Source organism: Notothenia rossii (genome assembly GCF_949606895.1).
Source record: "Notothenia rossii genome assembly, chromosome: 7".
In the NCBI taxonomy this organism is placed as follows: domain Eukaryota; kingdom Metazoa; phylum Chordata; class Actinopteri; order Perciformes; family Nototheniidae; genus Notothenia; species Notothenia rossii.
In genome coordinates, this window is record NC_136905.1 from 14,042,259 (window position 1) to 14,064,299 (window position 22,041).

The window sequence follows — 22,041 nt, forward strand, 5'->3', positions numbered from 1 at the left end:
GACTGACAAACATGATTTACTGCAAACGCTGTTGAAATATTAAAAAAATGACATGCCTCAATTAAACTTATGAGCCATACATTATCCGAGACCTAGAGTCTTGTTTTTCTATGGCAACCAACACATAACAGAACATGAAGAAAATGGGAATACAAAATGTGGAACAACACTTCAGAAACCAGAAGCATCACCAAGCATGCATGAATAACAGCGTCTGTAGACAAAGGTTATTTGGATCAGAGCTTTTAATTCTCTTGAGCTAAAAGAAAGAAGATCATTCCAGTAATAAGTCCTAGACCAACAATATATTAACATAGGTAAACATTAAAGAAAATTGAGAAATGTTCAAAAAGAAAAAACGGCTTTAAAAGCTACAATTAAAGCAATTCAAAAATATTATTTTGGTCCCAAGTATTCCCCTCTTAGTTCTAACCTTGCACTGTAAACAGAAAAAGTAGAGTTATGTACCATAATGGTGACAACACAAACACAATAAAGACTGCATAGAAAGGCTAATTCAGATTTAAAGCAATATTTTACCCGCTCCTTTCCAAAAGGATAACATGAGAGTTCATCATATGACTCTCTTAAATCTCAGTTACAATCAAACTGTTCAGAAATGTTTGCAACAGCAATCCCACAGCATGAAATTATAATCCCTTCCTGACCATTAGACCCATATTACATTCAAAATTTAACCAAACAAAGTAATCAGGTGTTTTTATAAATCAAGTATTAAATATCCAGCTATGAAAAGCTTGACATGTCTCCTTACTGAAAACAACAGACTATCTAAAGTGTGAAATGACTGATTCACTCCAGAGAGTCAGGCAGGTAGTGATAGAGGAAAGTTGTCAAAACAAGGCAGGTTGGCGAGCCTCCAAAACGTAAAGAGCTTAAAATAAATACATTTGATGTACACCACGATAAATATGCTGAAGAGGCAGAAAGGTGGTGCAGAAAGTGCAAAAGTAATCTTTCGTTTTTGTGCAATTAGTTTGCATCTCGTCGGTACAGTAGTCGTTGGCTATCACAGTGTGTGTTTGATGCCGGTCAGAGGTTTGTTCTGCAGGTTCTGCTGCAGCTCTCTGAACAGATGGTCCCGCTCCTCAGCATCCACCAGGATTTGCTACATGGAAGAAAACGTAAAGGTCTCAGTCACAATTGTTCAGAATAAAGCTCAGATTATCACACATTTCACACAAGACATGTTTTTTTGCAGGAACTTTTTCTTTTTGAGTTGATTTAATGATAATAAGAAAATGTTTATCACAGACTAATACTTAAATTGTTGCACTTTACTCTTTTGTTGACCCACTTTTAGTTTTTTTATTCCCGACATTACTATTGCATAACCTTCTCAATAAGCCTCTACAGAGGCTGCCGATAACATTTGTTTTCTACCTCATATTTTTATTGGTATGATTTTGCATATATAAAAAGTAATCCGACCGTAAAATTGAATATCTAACACCAAAATCCTGCCTGATGTTTGAATTGATTCATGTCTTTATTGAAGGAATGTTTTTGTATTAACAATTTATATAATTGATGGTATTTTCTGAAGAATATGTGTGTGTGGGACTTATTTGGTGAAGATATGGCTCTGTGGGTCTACAGCAGGGGTTCCCAACCTTTTTCCCCCAAGAGCCCCCCCAAATGACTCCTGTTGGAAGTTGCGGCTTTTAGCGAAAATCATATATTGCGTTCCAATTATATGTAAAAAAAAAAAAGTCTAATCATCTGAGGCCTGGCGCACCCCCTACGATCTTTGGCGCCCCCCAGGTCTACAGTATATAAAACACTGGTTGTAGACTAACATAGAAGATCAATCAGCATCATACTCCTGCACCGCACCTCTATGAGTTTGTCTCTCTTCTCCAGACTGTCCCTCAGCTTCCTCTCCTCTCTCTCTCGGTCCTCTCTGCTGTTCTGCCACACTCTGCCCGCCTCCTTCTTCTCCTTCTCTTTCTCCCTCAGCGCCTGCCGGGTGTCTTTGAGTTGCTCTGACAGAGAGGACACCGTCTGACTGTGGCTCTGCTGCTGGTTCTGGTGAAAAGACAAATTAATAGTTAGAAACCCTGAGATTTGATGTTTGCCGTGTGTCATCAAACAATGTCCACCCAACTTCCAAGAGCTCAATATGACTGTTGTAGAGATTTATATTTGACCAAAAACATTTTTTAAAGAATAAACACCAAATGTTTTCTTTTGAGAAGCTGGTGTCTGATAATATTAGGAATAATGTCCCACTTTTTGCTTGAGAAATGACTGAAACAATGAATTAATTACCCAAAATGTAAACATAATTTTTGTCAATCATTTATTGAATGACCATATATGTTTTTATCATACCTTGCAATCATGGCCTCGAGTTAAAAACAAAAACAAATGAAATCCTATTTTGTGTCAATTCAAGTGTGAATAAAAAGTGTAACACTTTTTTTTTCTTTTTGGAAAAAGGTCAATATGTCGGCCGCTTCTTTGTTTCCCCCCATTTATCATTGCTATATAATCCTTTCCTCATGCTAATGTCTCACCTGCACCATGTCCTGGTACTCCTGCAGGGCTGTGGTGAGTTGTTCAACCTCCTTGCACAAGGTGGCGCCATTTTCCTCTCTGTCCACTGCCAACCCCTGACCAGTCACAGAGCCAGACAGGGGGAAATGTTGTGAGTAAACGTTTCCTTATTCAATATTACAGAGACAACACAAGCTCTGCAACTTGTTCTCACTGTGTTAGATGTTAAATGCTTTGAAAAGTAAAGAAGACACTACCCCCAACAGAAATGACATTGTTGTTGTTACCTGTGTATCTTTGCGACGGCTCTCCAGCTCCTGGATGAGAGCGTCCTTCTCCTGCAGGACAGCAGTGAGGGCTCGATCCCTCTGTCTCCATACCTCCCTCTCTTTCTCTACCTCCATCAGCAGTCGCTCCTTCTCCCCAAGAGCAACTCGCATGTCCTGCATTGGGGAAACAAAATGAAGGTCTTTCTTAATAACACTTAAAGTACACGCAAAGTTAACAGCGAAGGGGACAGAGTAAAAATGTATACAGTACCTACTAGGGTTGGGTACTCTAAAATAACACTGTGTGTGGTCTTAACATCAATGCAGCCAATTCTATCCCTGGTTTCTGATGTGTGTGTGTGTGTGTGTGTGTGTGTGTGTGTGTGTGTGTGTGTGTGTGTGTGTGTGTGTGTGTGTGTGTGTGTGTGTGTGTGTGTGTGTGTGTGTGTGTGTGTGTGTGTGTGTACAGTACGTGTTCCTACATTGATGATGTCCTGGTTGCACTGCAGCACGGTGTTGAGCATGTCGAGGTCTTTCTCTCGGTCTCTTCCAGCCTTCCTGAGTGCCTCGATCTCTTTCTCCATGCTCTTCTCCTTCTCGGTCACTTCCAACCTCAAAGTCTGCAGGGCAGCCTACAGATCACAAAGCATCAAACATTTCTTTGAGCATCTTACTCCCTGGTTAACACAACGCAGGAACACAACATGGTGCGGGAGGAGGTGTAGCATTTATGTTTTGACAAACTAACTACTGCTTTACGTATAGTTAAGGTTAACTTCCAGAGCAGGGTTTCTACAGGGTTCACCAAGTTAAATTCAAGACTTTGAGACCTTTTTTAGAATTCAATCTAATAGCCATTTTACAATCATACCAGCCAAAGACGAAAGTATGATTAGGAGCCAGTTGCCACCATATGGAAAATAATATGTTGTTTTCAGTGATTCCCAGCTGTGTGTAACAATACTTTCAAATTATCTTAATAATTGAATTCATTCAACGTCAATGCAAGTTTGACTTAAAGTTAAAATCTGCAATCAAAAACAATGTTCATTTTTGTGAGATTCAATGTAAAAATGGAGTTAACTTAAAATAAAAGTGATACATCAGCCTTATTTTTTCCACAGAGCCTCAGGTAAAAGCACATGTAGGAACCACAAGATCTGCTCTGCTGATACAGAAGCCTTCAGGGGCAGCAGCATTGAGTCTATCTCCTGCCGATAACTGCTTTGCTTCATGGGTAAAATGTCATCATAAGCAGACAGAAAAAAACCAAGTCAATAATGAGGATGGAAAAGCACAGTGTCAGCACTAACCTTGTTGGCAGATGTAGTTTCTTTCAGATTTTCAGCCAGCTTGTTGGCTAGCTCTGCACTTCCTCCCTCCTCCACACACAGCCTTCTGATCAGACCCATACACTCCTGTAGCAGAGGAAACATCTGCCTGCTTAGTGCCAAATACCAAACTCATTCATCTGACACCACAGTTAGGGGAAAACTGTAATACAAAAGTTTCCCCCAAAAAATAAATGAATAACCTGAGCCAAGTGTTCACATACTGTAGAGGCCAGAGCAACGCTGACACATATGCAAACATCAGGGAGTGCAGTCATAAATCTGCAGCTCCATTAGACAGGCAAATGCATTACTTATCTACTCAACCAGTAACTCAAAATCTATTCAAAATCACAAGACTAAATGTACCTCTTGAAAATGTTGGTGTTGACATTAGGATTTAGGGGACCAGGTTTTATGTAACTCAATTTTCACTGCATATAAACAGCTGATGTATCACTGTATTATTCTAAGCTAGATGCATGCATGTTCGTAAAACACCTAAAAGCGTTTTGCCTATTTTAAAATAAATTTTTGGAAGGTGGTAATGTCCTTATTTGTTTTATTGGTAAAAGTACGTTGAGAAAGTTGATTTAACTTGCATATCTGTATGTATAAGTATGACTTTACTGGTTAGTTCATTTAAGCACAAAAACATGGGGAACAGCTAGCAAAGCTTCGTGCAGAGTCAAATGTGCCGACCAGCTCAATAATTAACAGGCCATATTGAGTTTTTGCTGTTTAAACAGAGCCAGGCAGCTGTTTCCCCAGGTTTCTGATCTTTATGCTAAGCTAAGCTAACAAGTTGCCGTCTGTAGCTTCACATTTACCAGACAAATATGAGTGTGGCCGTGATATTCTCATCTAAATCTCATCACGGAAACAGTAAGCACAGAGTTGTTTCCATTACATTTGATCAGCGTGGCCAAGAACAAAACCCAAGGTAAAAGTCCAAAAGGGACTTTGTCATACTGTCACTTATTTGTAATCTTTAATAGGCTGTATTCCATTAAAGCAGCCTTTCAGATAAGTTAGTCTGTGGTGTTTCTTTTTCACTATGCGTCTTGAATGCTTTGGCCGTTTAGTTATAACGTTCATCCAGAGTGATTTACAATAAAACTCCTGTTGTTAATCAGGAGCTAAAAATAAAAGCAGCAAACACACGTCAGTGTCACTGACACTATGTACGAGCAGACAACGTGACTGCAGCTCTGGCACTGCCACTTTAAGGGCGTAGGAGGACTACACAGACAAACAACATTCCTGTGAGCTTAGAGCCAAAGCTCGGGCAGCGGCAGAAGATCCCACGGCTGTGTGCATGACTGACTCCTGTCCCCCCTCATCGCCTCACCCACCTGGATCAGACACTCCCGGCTGTGCAGCGAGAGGCCGAGGCCCTGCAGCAGGGAGCTGCCATGCTTCTCATGGACCAACTGAAGGGAAGAGGAAAACAAATAACAAAAAGTCAAATGAAAGTTTCAAGAATAGGTCTGGGGGCAGAATCTATGGCTTGGGTTGAGGTGTAGCAACTAACAATGATTCAAAACAGAATATAGTGACAAATGCCTTTCAAAATATCATCAAGTGCCTTGTTTTGATCATCAAATAGTCCAAAAAACCCTAATATTTTCAATTTTTTTTAACTTAAGACTAGAAAGACAACACTATAAACAACTGGCAAATTAGTGAAGAGATTGTGTGTTGGTTCCCACTACAGTAAGGGTCTCCAGGAGCACATTTCACCATGGTGACACACAAACAGACTCATGAGGCGTTGATGTTTTGGCTGGTGAAAAACTATTTGTCTCTCGCTGCCTTTTGTCTTTGGACATGCAATGTTACATTTTCACTATTTATTGATTTAAAGATCACAGATGAATTCATAATGTAAATATGCATTGCTACTTTTCTCCTTTACAAATACTCAATGCATGTTTGAAAGGAATTCACAAACCTTTTTGGCGAGTCAATTATGTGGTTCTTTCACATCACATATTTCCCTAAGATAAGCAGTCGCTGTTAGTGCCCTTCAGTACATACAACTGTGCGTGAATGCACTACAATGCAGACAACAGTGTAGTGCTGATACAGAATTCAGCTCAGTACGATGTTCAGCCTATTGTTAGACTCAGCTGTCACATTCAGTTCAGTAGAACTAACCTGCTAATAAGGTTAATAGCTCAGCAGCAGGCTATAAGTTACAACAAAGTTATCAGGTTATGTTTTTTTTCTCTCTGGCTTTTACAGTCTTTAAATGTGATCGTAATTTACTTTGATTCATAAATCCATTGACAGATTTGCTCTTACACTGAGCACTGTTCATGTTTAAACCTGCTGCCACTTCTACATATTTCTCATAAATTATTTTTTTTATATTCAACTCTGAGAATGAGGAACATTGTGTTCACATGAAAAGCAGAGATCAGTTCATGTGAACTCAAAGCAGCTAAGGTGCTTCTTAATGATATTCTCTATGATAACACTACTAAGCCCTGGGCATCTCTACCGGTCGGGGAGGATTCCTGCGAGAGGCTGTACGAGTGTGTTTGTGTGTGCGTGTCCTTATCTCCACCGTTAAGTGAGGAAATGCTGACACACCCTTCAACAGACACAAAAACACAGTACATCCACCCTCCATTCCTTTCATGCATTCGATTTGTGCTCAGTCAACATTCACACAGTGGTTTATGGAGCTGTTTGGACATGTGACTCAGAAGCTGCTGAGAATTGTTGCACTCTCACTCAACCTGTTTTTCTTGCGTCCAAAAACAGGTTAAAATAACAACCGTTTGCTTTAAAAGGCTTTTTATAATCACAACTTCCAAGACCTCTCAACCAATATTTATCTCAGTTTAAGATAATCATTGAGTTAAGAGATTCATTTGTTTTTCACCCATATTTCATATATTGATCAACTTTGAATTGTATGAAGCAGCAGTTCAATATTTTGTGTAACACTTTACGCTTTCTTGCCGAGTCAGATGATAATTGATACCAATGTTATAAGATTTAATTAAAAATGAAGATATAACGAGCAGCCAGTTAGTTTCAATGAGAATGGCAATGACTGTAAATTATGATCATGTTAGTTATTTTCTTTTATCCATGACAAAACAGTTTTTAAAGTGTCACACTTACACTTTGTGGTGCGATGGCCACTATGAGCAGGAAAGAAGAGAATAGCACGTTTCAATTGGACACCTGATACTATCGTTATCGGGACTAGTACAGTTCAAATACAGATTATTTCAGTTCATCAAAATGCTGCACCTTAATGTTTATTTTATTATATTTTGTATTTATTTGAGTGAATATTCACAGTTTATTAATAATAATAAAAAACCCAAAACTAATAGTTTATGTTTTGTGAGCACTAGTTAGACCCTCCAGAAAAACGCGGGCAAAAATCCTTGATTATGCGATTAAACATGCAAGTTTTTTATGTGATTTTATGCCGTGAAATTGCGAAAAAGAATAGATTTGTTTTTTTAAATATTGGGCTCTCTTATTCATTCTCTCTCACACACAACCTGCCACTAACGTTAAACCCCTTTCCTATTCAATTAAACACATTCAGTGTTTATTTATTACACACACACACACACACACACACACACACACACACACACACACACACACACACACACACACACACACACACACACACACACACACACACACACACACACACACACACACACACACACACACACACACACACACACACACACACACACACACACACACACACACACACACACACACTTCTCCGCCTCATTCTGTTTTCATTTACTCGTTCGTTATCTGACCAGCTTCAATCTTGTGGCTACTCACTTCGTTTCTTGTAACCCTCGAAAGGGTTTTGGAGGTTGATGAACGTGTGTCTTTCTTGTCCGCAGCAGCAGAAAGCATTTTCGAATGTTTGAATGAATCAAAGTGGGTCGTCACTGTCGATTTTCTCTTATGCTCCAACACACAGTTGCACGGGGTGCAGAAAGACATCGGGGTACTGCTTTGCCCGGTCTTTAGCAGAAATGTTCGTCGGTGAATGAGATGGATCAGATTTTTTCATCTTGTTGTTTTCTCTCTCGTGTGAGTTCCACACGTTCACTCTACGGTGTTGTTTACCTTCTGTGATGCGCGAGCTGATGATGTCGCGTCATCATCATCACTACTTCACGTCAAGACGAATTAACTTTTTTTCCCCACAACTTTGTGTGGAAAAATGCGGGGATTATGCGGCCTTTTGATAAATATATGCGGCCTTTTAAAAATCTGCGCCATTTTGCTGATTGTGCGGGTTTTTTTCACATTTTTCTGGAGGGTCTATCTAGTACAGCAAAGTTCAAATACAGATTATTTCAGTTCATCGAAATGCTGCACCTTATTGTTTATTTTATTATATTTTGTATTTATTTGAGTGAATACATTATTCACATTATTGTTATGTTTTGTGGTAATTTTTTCTGCTGTACCGAAAACGTACCGAACCGTGACCTAAAAACCGAGGCACGTACCGAACCGAAATGTTTGTGAACCGTTACACCCCTATTATCCGATAGACTTAAAATAGTGTGCCTTATTAAGTAAGCATTACATGTGCAGGTAGGTATATTTTGTTATCTTTACAGAATCAGACTTGCTGTTTGCAGTCTTTAAGCTAAGCTAACTGGTTGACAAGAGAGGGAATAAACACACTTTCCAAATTAACGACTGGAACTTCTCTCTAGACATGCTCATCTCAAATAAGGACTGTGGGAGAACAAAGGGAATGCTCACAGGTGCCCAGTCCTCCGCCCCATTAACTTCAGTTGGTTTGCTCCTCCCATGTTTCAGCTCGGCCTCCAGGGTCCTGATGTGGGACAGCGCTTGGTCCAGCTGGCCTCGCAGGTGTTTGGCAGCGTGGTGAACCCTCCCAGAGGTGCTCTGGAATCACAAATGGTTTCATGGTAAACATGGGTCATGGTATTATTAAGTAAAAAAACAAGTGTTATTTGAGTCTTGTTGGACTGCTGGACTGACCTCACTTGCTCCCGGATGAATCTATTGATGCACACTGTGTCAATATTTAATGCAGGCACAGCATCTGGTTGGAGTTCTTTATTATAAAAAAAAAGTTGCGGAGGATTTTAAAACCAATATTTGGGACGCATGTTTTGTCCCTACCGTTTGGAAAATCGGGTCATTTGGCAGTCACTTTAGAAAATATATAATTGTGCCAGTTCAGTTGCTGTTTATATTTCAAAAAAGCCCAACTTACATTGCATACAGTAATCACCACCTTGTGCTAACACGAGTAAAAAGCATAATATTGCCATTTCAAGTGTGTCATCATATGTGTGTTTGAGAGCAAGCAGGAAATGGTTCTAAATATTTGGCTTTTATCTAGATTTGAATAGCCTTTGTAAATGAAATGCATCAGTATACGGATCATTCTCAAAGATAACATTGGAAACGTTTTAAACATGGATGGAATAAAAAGAGACTTGATTATCTGTATCATGTTCTAGATTTGGGACTTAAAAATGCACTTCACTTGGTATATTTTTATAATATATCTATTAACACTTCTAAATATTTTGCCCCTCAAACTCAGTTTATAGGTGCACCCTTATTTTCAGACACTGTTTATTGTACATTTTAAGTCTGAGGCATGCTTAGACAGTAATGAAAAACACTCACCTTTCCATGAAGAGGCATGAACTCTTCCCTCAGCTCTGATAGGATATCCCCGTCCTCTGCATCCATGTCCTCCCCTCCGTTCTCAACACTCCCAAAGATCAGCACCTTGTTCACTGAGGGTGACGCCATCTCTCCAGCTTTACCCGAGTACTTCCTGCCCAGAACGGGGATCTTACTCCCCGATGGAGAACTGACCGGCTTCCCCCCGATACTTCTCAGCTCTTTCAGCACAAAGTTAGTCGACTGAACTCCCGGTGAGTCAAATGGATCGTTGCAATCAAGAGAGTCCAGAGACTGAATGGACGCTGTGCGAGAAGACGCCTGTAAGGACAGAGTGGACCCTGCCAGGGAAGAGGGGCTGGAGCTGCAGGTTGACATCCTCTGCCAGTGGAGGGGCATGCTCTGAGATTTGTCCCGTGACAACGCCAGCGGGGAGAAGGGTTGGAAAGGCAGACGGCGAGGAACCCCACAAACAGACTCATAATCCGAGTCGGACACCCGTAAAGAATCACAGCCTTCACACCCTTTGCCCTTTCTGCATCTTTTACCTGTTCTTATAAAATACGGGCATGTGTCCCACTTCTCGGACCAGCACTCGTACTCCGAGAGTGCCATATTCTCTTTGAGCATCTCCCTGTAGCCCTCCTTTTCCCCATCCCCGTCCTCCTCGCTGGTGCTGCCCTGGCTCTGGAGGTCCCGTGGGTTTCTCTGGTAGTATAATTGGCGCACCCACTGTCTGATCTTGTCCCTCTCCTGCATCAGCTTCTGGAGCCTCTCGGACGAAAGCACCCTCACCCTGGATATCACCGTGTCGAATTTGAACACCCGCTCCAGGACGCACATGCATTTGCCACACACAAACTCCTCCTGCCCGTGGCCGCGTGGTACACACTGCCCCAGAATGTGGGTCAGCACGGAGAGCAGATCCATCCCTTTGGACGGGGAGTTCAGGGATAACTGGGACTTGGAGAGAGACATGGAGGAACCCAGAGATGACATGCTGCCTGTGAAGAGAAAAATTTAGTTTTTCTACAGTTTAAGGCAACATTTTATTTCCACTATTGAAGAGAACATTTATTATTTGGGTACATTGTATTACTTTCCCAAGTTGTCACTAGCTAGATGACATCTGCATTTGAATTGATAATGCTATAATGAGTGACGTCAATGCAGGGTAGTTTGCTTTATTTCCTTATTCTCCAGACTCACCCCAGGGGCTGCTCTGCGAGGACCGGGACACACTGCCTCCCCTCAGAGACTCTGTCGGGGTCTGAGGCGGGCCGGCCTTCTTATTCAATCCCCCAAACAGCCAACGCCTTTGGTTTCCCTTGAGAGCTCCGCCACACATTCGGCAAAATTCATGTTTACCTCTGGAGGACATCATGGACACTGTTGTCCCGATAGATGTTAGAAATTCTCTATAAATCAAAGCAGAAAAAAAACGGGATGCATTCAGAAGAAGTGATTCCTAACCTAAATCATGAGCACCTCACAGAGCCATCTGCTTAGCTGTGTACACTATACAGTTTCCCCACAATGAGATTAGAAGAATACTGCATATTTAACCTCTTTAGGACTCCTAAATTACTCAAATTAAACAATCTGAAAAGGCAAAAAACACTTTTTTAGAAACGAGAGGAAAAGTTTTCATTCTTTAAATTACACACAAATTATTTGTGATATAGACCAAAGCAATTTCTCAGCGTGACCTGTTGTTTATTGTTTTCAATTATGTTCATTATATCAGAGGAAACCAGAAAAAGGGTGAGCGAGTTATTTCGGTCAGAAAGAAGAACCACAGACTGATCTTGTGACCTCTTAGGAGATTATAGGAGAGAAAGATTATTTTCTTATTTTTCCTAATGTTAGCCTAACAGCTGGCAATGACTTTTATGGAAAAGGATTAATTTTCCAGCTCTGTTTCCATAGAAACAGGTCATATAAAGTTTGATAGAGCCGTATAATCCACACTGTTTGAGATATTGTGTCTGCCTTTTGCTTTTGATTGAGTTGTATCTCTTCCCTGTATGGGGTTTTGTTCACTTTATTGCAGCTCATCTGCTGGTGTTTACTGTAGCTGCCCACAGGGCGGGACACGTCGACCTTGAGCCACGCTGACAGTAAATCCAGTCGATGAATGGAACTCTCTCTTCAACCGTCAGTCTCTCCATGAACCTTTCCCCCGCTCACAAGTCAGAAATTAGACTTCCATGAATCATTTTAAACCCAGAAAACATACAGACTATCATTTTAGAACACTTGAATTAGGACTAAATAAAACAATTATGTGGTTTGAACTTAACATGATTATGTGTTAGAATGGGGAAACCGTGAACACAACCCTTAAATATGATGTATGTGTTTGCTTAAGGAAACCGTGAACTTAACCCATAAATGGGATACATATAGCCACCATACTCGACCTTTGACTGACTAAATACAACAGCACGAGACATGTTCCCAGGGGAAAACGCTTCATCATCCAGTGGAAAACAGTTCAACTATCATGTATCTGATTCTATTTTAAGCGACTGAAGTGCAGCGGTTCAATGCGAAAGCAACGCCACGGTGTGAAAGCTGAGCAGTGAGTGTTTCCTGAATATAATAATCATTGGACGCTGTTGAGTTCACTTTTTACGTCACAAACAAACATTAAGCCAGGCACAATATGTATGTTTGAAAATCTTACGTTAGCTTTCACCCCTGGACCCGGGTTTTTCACGCGCTGAGAGAAGTTTCAAGTCCGATACGCGAGGAAGAAATGTTCATGTTCGCCTCAAAACGATGCCAAGTCACACACAAAACACATGTGAGAGTTAAGTAAAGTTTCTTACATACAAATCTCTGCTGGAGCTGGTCTGAGGCGCGTCGCTATACAGTCTATGGTCGCAGCACACCGGAGCAGCAACGGAAGAGAGGCGGTGGGTGTCACCTTGCTGACGTCACAGCTCATACCTGTTTGGGGAGGTGTGCAAACAGGAGGGGACAGTGGAGCCATGTTGTCCTTCCTCCAGTGGTGTAGATTTACTGAAGTACTGTACTTAATTGCAATTTTGAGGAACTTGTACTTTACTTAAGTATTTCAATGTGTTGATTCTTTGTACTTCTACCCCCACTACGATTCAAAGGTACATGTGTGAACTTTTTACTCCACTACATGTATTTCGTACCAGGTACCTTGTAGATTCTGTTTAATGATTTGAAAAGTACTTAAATAACACTTTAATTTCACTAAAGTGTAACATCCACAAGCTACCCTGTGCAAAGTACTTAGCTGCACCTTAAAGGTGGGGTAGGTAATTTTGGAGGAACCAGCTCGAGTGCTGAAATGTGCCAATCTGCATAATGAGTACTTTTATTGTTGGTACTTTAAGTAGGCTATAGGTTGATGTTAATACGTTTCTACTTTTACTTGAGTTATATTTTTGATTGCAGGACTTTTACTTCACTCTGGTACTTGTGCTGGTACTCTGAGTGCTTCTCCCACTTCCTGTGCCAAACAATAATATAAATAAAAACATATACGATCAATAAAGGTCCATCTTCTTCTTCTTCTTCTTCTTGAAGTACAACAACTAACACTTTAACTATTTCAAAACAACGTATAATAATCCCAGATTTGTATTTTAATCTATATATATGTGTAAGCTTTACATTTTTTTTATTAGCCCAACACACAATCCATAACTAAACCCCATCAATCAGTTCACTAATTAAAATCAATGCGTTTGATCACAGCCCCTGCCCTACTTTTATCTAATCATGTGTGGAGGGCTAAAGGGTCAACATCTAACCTATACTCTGCAGTCAGAGGCCAATTGAGTATTATATAGCCTAAAATGTGCTTGACAAGGTAACATAACTTTCAATCAAACAGGATAATAAAAGATCAATCTTAAAGGGTTCAAATTAAACCAGAGACAGAATATTAGTTTTTATGGTGACTATCTCTTCACTTTTATTGTGCAAATGGATTTTCAGGCTATTCTTAATGGTACTGTACAATTATTTTTATCTAAAGGCCTTTTTTTATTATTGTACTTTTGCATCCTCACAAAAGACTGCTGTCCAAAGTAATAATAACAAAACACCAGAGCATTATAAAAGAGATGAATAAGACACTCTGACAATGTCATAAATGGATACAAATGTTAATAGTTTGATAAGACAATAATGTACTGGATTCTCCTGTAGATGTGGGACCCGTCTCCAGCGCAAATGACGCCTGGAACACAATACAATGTAAAGTTATATAGCTTGGGCAGAAGTTTGAAAAAACAAACATACAAATAACACTTAAGAGATTGGTGTTCAAACACTTCTTTATTTAATACAGATACAACATTTCAGATCTTCTTAAAGTATCAGTTAACACCAAGTCACATAAGACAGAAATATATATCTAAGCTGCACTCTGTGGGTTGAGACTCAATGTTATTCCTCAAAGTTTAACCCCAAAGAGTTGAGGTCAAATGAGTGTTCACCACTGTGTGAATTCACTCTGTACCAGAAACTTCCACCAGAGGTCAGAGATTGATCGCTCATGGCTCATGAATTGCCACGATGCATGGCCTGCTTCAGACTGACTTTTACCTGCATGAAAGACCATTTGAGCATGATCAAAACAAATTGAATTTCGATGTATCCTTTTGGTTTAAGTTTTAACGGAAAATCTAATAAAAAAAGGTTAATTAGACAAATGTACCCTGGACTATTTCTAGGAGAAAGTCCTCAGAATTTGGTATATTTAATCAAAATATGTACCTGGTAAAGAAGTGAACCATAACTGCAATCTTAATATTTAAACATTGGTTAATTGACCTCATTATTAAAATACATTATTGGAACCTACAACATTAAAATATAGAACCATTGTCTCTTTTCCCACAGCCATAAAGGAAATAAGAATGGAAGCTTTAACATGTTTTTATTTTGGTTTAGTCTTTTATGAAAATCATATACATGAAATACAGTTTAGATGATATACTCTATTTTTGTTAAATAATAGCTTGCATTAACATCTCTCACTCTGTTTTCAAGTGAGCCACTTCTCTATGCAGCTCCTGAACACGGTGTAGTTTGAGTGCCACTGAACGTGTTTCACTCCAGAGTGAAGGCACATCGACACGTCGCCACGAGCGTTTAGCGTCTTCAACCCAAATGTATCGTTTCTGTAAAACTTTCAAAAGGAGAGAGGAAGAGAGGGGAGGGTTATTATTACGAAAAAGGAAGAGAGAGATCTCTACAATAATGCAGAGGGCCCGGAGGGTAAAAAAATGAAGTGGTGCTTTCAGTCAATATAGAAGTGATACAATGGTGTATGCATACATCACTTTGTAACTTACCTCCTGGTTCCTCATTTCTACAATGGTTTCGTTGCTGTCATAGAATCCGAAGTGGCTGTGTGGAAAAAAAGGAAACAGTCAGTCCAGGTGAAGACTTCTAGAAACCGATGCTGCAGTTTTGACCAACTGTTCACCCAACACACCTTTTGACTCTGTTAGAAACCATTTCATTGTTTGGCACCTCAATATGTTTTTAAGCAAAGGGTGTTACTACCACAGGAGATTTTGGGGAAAATTTGGCACTCACATGCACACGTTTTCAAAAATAAAAATGTATTAATTTTAAAGCTAGCATTCCCCTAAAAAATTGGCATGATAAAATAATTAAAGGACAATTGCAATATCAGGTTTCCATTAAAAAAACAACGTTCATATTGGCATTCATCTGTGTATTCAAGTTGTAATTGTTATAAAGACTTTAATGCCATAAAAAACATTTTATTTAATTTGCAAAATGCAGGAAAAAGCAAACACATAATTAATGGTTGGGGTTTTTTCAGATATCAGTTAACCTTTTTCAGATTTTAAATAAAGTTTTATTTATAGCATTTAATGCCATAGCAAAGATTTTATTGTTTTTGTTCATTTTTTATTCATGTTTTCTTCCTGTGTTTTGCTGATTTTTTTATTAATGTAAACAACCCAATTACCATCTTTTAGTATGTTTGTATTTTAGCATGTCGTCATTGTTAAAGAAAATATATACCAGGACATTATGTTAAGAATGCTAATATATTCAACTAATCTTAATAATTATTTGTATTTTTCTCAAACATTCAAAAATTAAGGAGAATAAACTGAAGAACAAATTGTAAATTTGATGAAACCTTGACTGCCATGGTGTGATGACGCCATCGTCTGGGCCTCCAATCAGCACAAGCTTCTTGATGCGCAGGAAGTTTTCCCTCCATGCTGAGAAGGTCAAATGTAGAAATGCATGTCTGTACACTTTTACTGCACGTGCAAAAGTATACAGTTATTAATTCATTTCACTACCTTTAATTTTGCCGTGAGGTCTGTCCCCGTTGAGCAACGCCAGAAAGCTGTTGCTCTGCAGGTAGCGGGACCTATGGTGAGGGTCTGTGGAGAAATTATTCATAGATATATGTATTGTCTTTTCAACAGAGAATATAATACTAGGTGCTGGTTCTCCTCAGTTAAGCTTAAATTGTTCTGCTTTTCAAATCATCATGCTCACCGTTCCAGTAGTCGCAGATAGACACTTTCTGTCCCACTCTGTTGTAGCAAATACGAAAAACAGTCTTCTTCACGAAGTCAGGAAATACCCGCTTCAGGTAGTCTGTGTCTGTGGAGTAAAGAAATGTTTGGGAATTAAGAACAGGGGTTTCTGAGACTTTGGGCCTCCTTTTAGACAGAGCTTGGAAAAAGGTGCTCCCTGACCCCTTTACTTTCTTAGTTTCACTCAATAAATGCATGTCCATTGGATCAAAATCATTATTTGAACTATAACTGTCAACAATTGAGCCAAAATAGCCTAATATTGTTGTTAAATATAACATCCGATTACATAGAAAAGGTCTATCCTTAGGCAGTTATTTGTTTCTGTTTTGGCAAAGTAGAAATCACCCAAACTTTAAATGAACCGTCTCTTTAACAAATAACTGGTGGCATAGTGTTTTCCATTCACTGAGAATCTGCTCCTCCCACTTTGAAAACCTCTGCTTTAGGATCTAAGACCAATCATTACTGTTACAAGTTCTTGTGAATTAACTAATAGTCCTAAAATGTCCTTATTACCTTGAGGACAAGGGTTATACAGACAGGATTAAAACTCAAAATGAAGCTCCCTTACTTCCATACTGCCCGGCCTGTGGGGACGACAGTGAAATGAAGCTGTGCACTTTGTGATCTGGAGCCATGGAGAGGAGTGCTCGACAAATTAAACCACCTTTAAAAGAAAAGGAGAGGACACAACATCAAGCCAATGCTGACAAACCAGTTTAGAGTATAAGATGTGATGCAGTTATTCTTTTAATTTCTCTCAAATGCATCTCTCATAAGGGTTGGAACGTTATGACTGATTACTAAGTTGGTGCCTTCCACTGCAGGTCTTTCATCAGGTTCTAGCAAAACTGGATATTTTGTTCTACTATCCTTAATGGCTAGTGGTTGTGAGGCTGTACTTAGAAGAAATGTATATTAATGTAGGCCTAAAACCATATATGTATGTTATCCATCCATCTTACTATCTCCTCCATTAGGGCTTTTGGATCAAAGCAGACCATTTAACTATATGAAACCTGCTCTTTGAGGAGAAAACATACAGAAAATGTAAGAGTTTGCTTATTTTTACATTTGAACTAATGCTAACCAAAGCATGCTAACACTTTAAAATGAGTACAATGTTGACCATGTTCACTATCGTAGTATCCCGAGTATCTCTGGATCCTGGATCAAGACCATCCAGTCGATCAAAGCCCAACAGAGTCACATTGTTTTCAACATAAACAATAATACCTTCTTACCCGCATTTGTGGTTTTATTGTGTGTTTTATGTAATTTAATAATTTTAACCTAAATGTTTTCACATCAAGCATCAGCATGCGAACATTTGCTAACTAGCAATAAACACAAACAAAGCTGATGCTGAGGGGAATGATAGTAGTTTTTGCAAGGTATTGGTTTATATATCATTGGAAACTCATATACATAAAAATTGAACGGTTGTACACTGAAGCAGTCCAATACTAAAGTCAAGACCCCAAATCCTGCTGATGTACATTTGTCTTAAAATAAACCTAGTTAAGATACAAAATAAACACCTTTGAAACACATTGCTAGTTCTTAGGGTAGCATTACAGATGAAAAGTAGACTTTTGTCAGATGTAGATGCTTAGAGACATTTTCCTATATGGCTAAATAGTGTATGTTGTTTGATGCAGTGTTAGGACCTTGTGAGAAGCACAGAAGATGGACGCCATCAGGAGCCTTTTGCATGATGTCGTTGAAGGCTTTACTGAAACCTTGCACCTGCATCCACATGGGCTTCAGACTGGACAGGTTGTCATACAAGTCAATCACCTTCACCTCAGTGCCTGGATGCACCTAGGAGTACAATCATTTAAAGGAAGTTACAAAACCCTGGTTAACACAGAATAAATCAACAGTCAGCAAACTACCAGTCTGATTTCTGTTTATGTTATTATTCGATTCAGTCAGGTGGGGTCATGTCAGGCAGTGGCTCAGTTAGTAGGGGCTTGGACTGGGAGCTGTAGGGTTCGCTGGTTCAAGTCCCCAACCAGACCTACAAAATATGGAGTGTGGACTGCTACTTGGGGAGGTCCCAGTTCACCTCCTGCCCTGCCGTGGTGCCCTTGAGCAAGGCATCGGACACCCCCCTTCCCCCCTCACTCCCATTGCTCCCCGGGCGCTGTACAATAGCTGCCCACTGCTCTTATACTAGACTCCTGGTACTAGGATGGGTTAAATGCAGAGAACACCTTTCACTGTGTGTGCTGTGTGCTCTGCATGTGTGACCATGAAAAGAGGGTTTCATCCATCCCAATTATATTCTAATTCTTCTAAAACAAAACTGATCTGGAAAAATAAGATATGACAGAGAGCAAGAAATCCTAACATTAAAACTGCTTGCTGATTTTCACTCTTCTTGAAATCTGACTGCCTTTAGAATAATCTGCATCGCTATACTGTAGATATTAAGCCTGAAATAAATTTAATAAATTATTTTGGGTTGAGTTGGATGTTTGACCGGTCCATTCAAATAATTCAACTGCTGGTGCCTCACTGATGGAACAAATATCATGTTTTATAAATAGTTTTGTTAAATAAATGGTATACTTTGAAGATGCTCTTGATGTTATTTAATAATTAATAGTGAATTTAGTCACCAATTTATGCAGATTCAGACTTTTGATACACAAAATAACCATCTCATGATGATGTATTATTTTGTTAATTACAAAGTAGTTAAAAGCACTTTTACAAGCTGCAAATAGAGGCTTACAAGGTAATGCCTCACTATTTTAATACATTAATATATCCTTTACATATAAACATTTCCTAGGGTATTGGTTTCTATGTTCTGCTCTCTTGTTTTGTTTTTTGAAGGTCTGAGCTTTTTCTGTCTTTCAGAAGTCTCTCCCTAAATTAAACACTTTTCACATTTAGCTTTTGGAAACCCCTACCTTGTTTATGTAACGAAACATCGTTTGGAACTCTTTCGGCCCATCGAACAGGCCATGCACGATGATGACAGGCTTGTACCCGTTGATGCAGACTCCTGTCAGCAGCAGCAGAAGAGGCACCGGGGAATCTCGGATCATCTGCGGGGTCTTCATCTCTCCTTCTGGCCACTGACGAGCCCTCTGTCCGGGCTGAGGATCGAGTGAGGGGCCGCAGGGGGAGATGATGTCTTTAAACGTCCTGATGAGGAACTTTAAAGATATTTCAACTTTTGATTTTAGACTTGGAGAGCATCAGCGCACTTCCTCATAATCATACTGAAATAGTGTGTCGTTTTTTCCGAAGGTGGTTATCACATCCGTTTTAAGTCTCTCAGTTACGTAGTGCTGAGGACTCACCCATCTTTTAGATCGACTTTAAGCAGTATTATAGCGTGACGTTTGGTCATTAAAACATAATATGATTATACTTCTAATATTATACTTCTGGCCTACTTCTAATTAAAGTGGTGTAAGCATGCACGATAATGCATCAATAACTGCAATGCCATATCATTCTGAAATTGTTCATTTTTGCATACTGACTTATTTTGCTTGAGGTAGGCTAGGTATTTTAATGCTAAGACTTTTGTTCTTCAAGTTTTGAATGCAATAATTCTACAGTAGACTGTTGTACATTTTCTTTATAATTTATCAGTAGCGTACTTGGATTACAAATTGTATATTGAGTGGCCCACAACCTTTACAGTTATAATGTAGTCCAGTCGGGGTGCCCAACCAGTCGATCGCGATCGACCGGTCGACCGCGGGGAGATTCTAAAAATAGAACAACAATATTCAGTTTTATCGTTAATTTCCTATAACATAATCTTCCTGTGCCAGAACAATGCACATGAACGCATCACAGCTTTGTGATTGGCGTGACCCCATGTATCGGGGCGTGGCTGGTGGGCAGTGGGCACTAGTTTGCTGACGTGATAGTCCGCACACACAAGACCACAATGGCAGAGGCAAAAAAGCCCAACATATATCATTTTCACTCCGAGTGGGAGGATGATTATTTTTTATCTATTCCAATTCAAAGTCCATCTGTCTCATCTGCAATGCGAGCGTGACTTGACCGAAGCGGCCCGTCTACACAGCAGCGTTAAAAAAATCTTCCAACGCTTCAAACGCTTCTCTGCCCATTGACTTTGAATGGGGTGACGTCACTTTGCCTCGCTTTTCACCGAACTGCATTGTGGGGAAGCAAAGCGAAGATTTCCAGGATTTTCAGGATTCAAAAGTTGAGCAATGTTCAACTTTTGAAGCTGAACTGAAAGCGTCTGCACATCAAATCCCGTTTATGCAAATCTGACAGTACAAGCGCTAGCCAATCAAACCGCGTGCAAGCTGGGAGAGCCACCAGACCGCAGTTCATTTTCTATATTCCTGAAAATGGAGGAGAAATTAGTTATTGCGGTAGCAAATCACCCGGCTCTTTATGACCAGTCGCTAATAACTTACCGGGATACAAACCGGAGGAACCAGGCATGGGGGGAGGTGGTAGAGACAGTGGGTGAAACTGGTAGGTTTTCGCCTGTTTGGGGATTTTATATCCAGTTTACTTCGTTTTAACATTGCTATTGCTTTGTAGGCCGGGGGCGGGAGATTCATGTGATTGGTTGTTGGTCGCGTTGCTCGCAAAAAATCCCCAACCTTTCAGACACGCCCAGCTCCAAGATTTTCAAGATTTTTTAAAAGCTGCTGTGTGGACGGGGACCTAAAAGGACAGCTAAATGCACGGTAGTCCATTTTCACCAGGCCCAGCAACAAGAGCAAGGCTGCTACCATAGCATCTTATCGTGTCAATCACGTTCTTGCGAAACACATGAAGTCTTTCAAAGACGGTGAAGTTGTGAAAGAAGCATTCCTGGAGGCTGCTGACGCGCTTTTTGGGGACAATAAAAATAACAGTAGCATTTCAACAGGTTTTTGATATAATAAAAACTCAAGTTAGATACTGTTAATCAGCTGTAAGTTTTAGTTTGTTTGAATGTATTCATTATAATTATTGTAAACATTGGTATAAGAATGCAAACAATAAGATCTGTTGTGTTTAAATTGATTATAGTCTATTATCAATTCAGGTTAAGAAACTAGTGTTGCTTGCATCCTATTTTAAAGGCATTTCTTTTTATACTCTACTAAAATGCAAAAAAAAAGAAAAGGGTTTGATTCTATTAATTTTGTCTTTTGTATTGCACTTTGTCAGCAGATTCCTGTGTAGCTTCAGATCTGAGTTGTCTTATTAGTAAGCCTAATTTATACTTTTGTAGCAACACTATTTTTATATAATGGCAAAGAAAGGGTTCAGTTTCTTTTATTTTTTTCCTGTGTCATATGTGGCAGCACTGTTCAATGTTTCTTGAAAACATTACCCACTGAAGTATGTGACGTGTGAATAAACTCCAACTCTGTATCAACAACACTGTTGTAACTTCAGTTAAATACTTGTATGTGTGTAGATTAGAAAGAGGTAAGATAAAGGATCTGCAGTATTTTACGAATTATTAATCATACAAAGGTCATTTTTATACAAGTAGAAGTGTGTATTTACCTGTAAAAGTAGGTCTTGGTTAAAAAAGGTTGGGCACCCCTGATGTAGTCTGACTATACATTTGTAAAACCAATAGACTGTTAACACCATGTTGTTTTCCAGATGGCCGCTAGGGGACAATAAGCGCTGCAG

The 22,041-nt window shown here is 39.5% G+C and overlaps 2 protein-coding genes across 8 annotated transcripts; both read right to left on the bottom strand.

Moving 5' to 3' along the window:
* Positions 1-227: 227 nt before the first annotated feature.
* LOC307047364 (uncharacterized protein) lies at positions 228-12,801 on the bottom strand. Of its 5 annotated transcripts, none has more exons than XM_079694288.1 (11): positions 12,637-12,801; positions 11,012-11,220; positions 9,803-10,806; positions 8,900-9,046; positions 5,476-5,553; positions 4,103-4,207; positions 3,272-3,421; positions 2,808-2,963; positions 2,541-2,636; positions 1,858-2,049; positions 228-1,129 (listed from the first exon to the last, which is right to left on the bottom strand). In XM_079694288.1, the coding sequence occupies exons 1-11, from the start codon at positions 12,798-12,800 to the stop codon at positions 1,031-1,033; spliced, it is 2,400 nt and encodes a 799-aa protein (XP_079550414.1). In that variant the 5' UTR covers position 12,801; the 3' UTR covers positions 228-1,030. The 5 variants fall into 5 exon arrangements, with proteins under 5 accessions (XP_079550414.1, XP_079550417.1, XP_079550415.1 ...); XM_079694291.1 differs by having other exon boundaries at positions 12,641-12,766; XM_079694289.1 differs by having other exon boundaries at positions 12,492-12,708.
* A 1,911-nt stretch (positions 12,802-14,712) lies between these two features.
* Positions 14,713-22,005, bottom strand: LOC307013181 (lysosomal thioesterase PPT2-like). Of its 3 annotated transcripts, none has more exons than XM_079640464.1 (9): positions 21,910-22,005; positions 19,314-19,562; positions 18,060-18,213; positions 16,961-17,056; positions 16,346-16,453; positions 16,144-16,227; positions 15,975-16,059; positions 15,148-15,202; positions 14,713-14,981 (listed from the first exon to the last, which is right to left on the bottom strand). In XM_079640464.1, exons 1-9 carry the CDS (start codon positions 21,997-21,999, stop codon positions 14,838-14,840), a joined length of 1,065 nt encoding a protein of 354 aa, XP_079496590.1. In that variant the 5' UTR covers positions 22,000-22,005; the 3' UTR covers positions 14,713-14,837. The 3 variants fall into 3 exon arrangements, with proteins under 3 accessions (XP_079496590.1, XP_079496589.1, XP_079496591.1); XM_079640463.1 differs by lacking the exon at positions 21,910-22,005 and adding an exon at positions 20,817-21,029; XM_079640465.1 differs by lacking the exon at positions 21,910-22,005 and adding an exon at positions 20,432-20,449.
* Between the last annotated feature and the right edge of the window lie 36 nt (positions 22,006-22,041).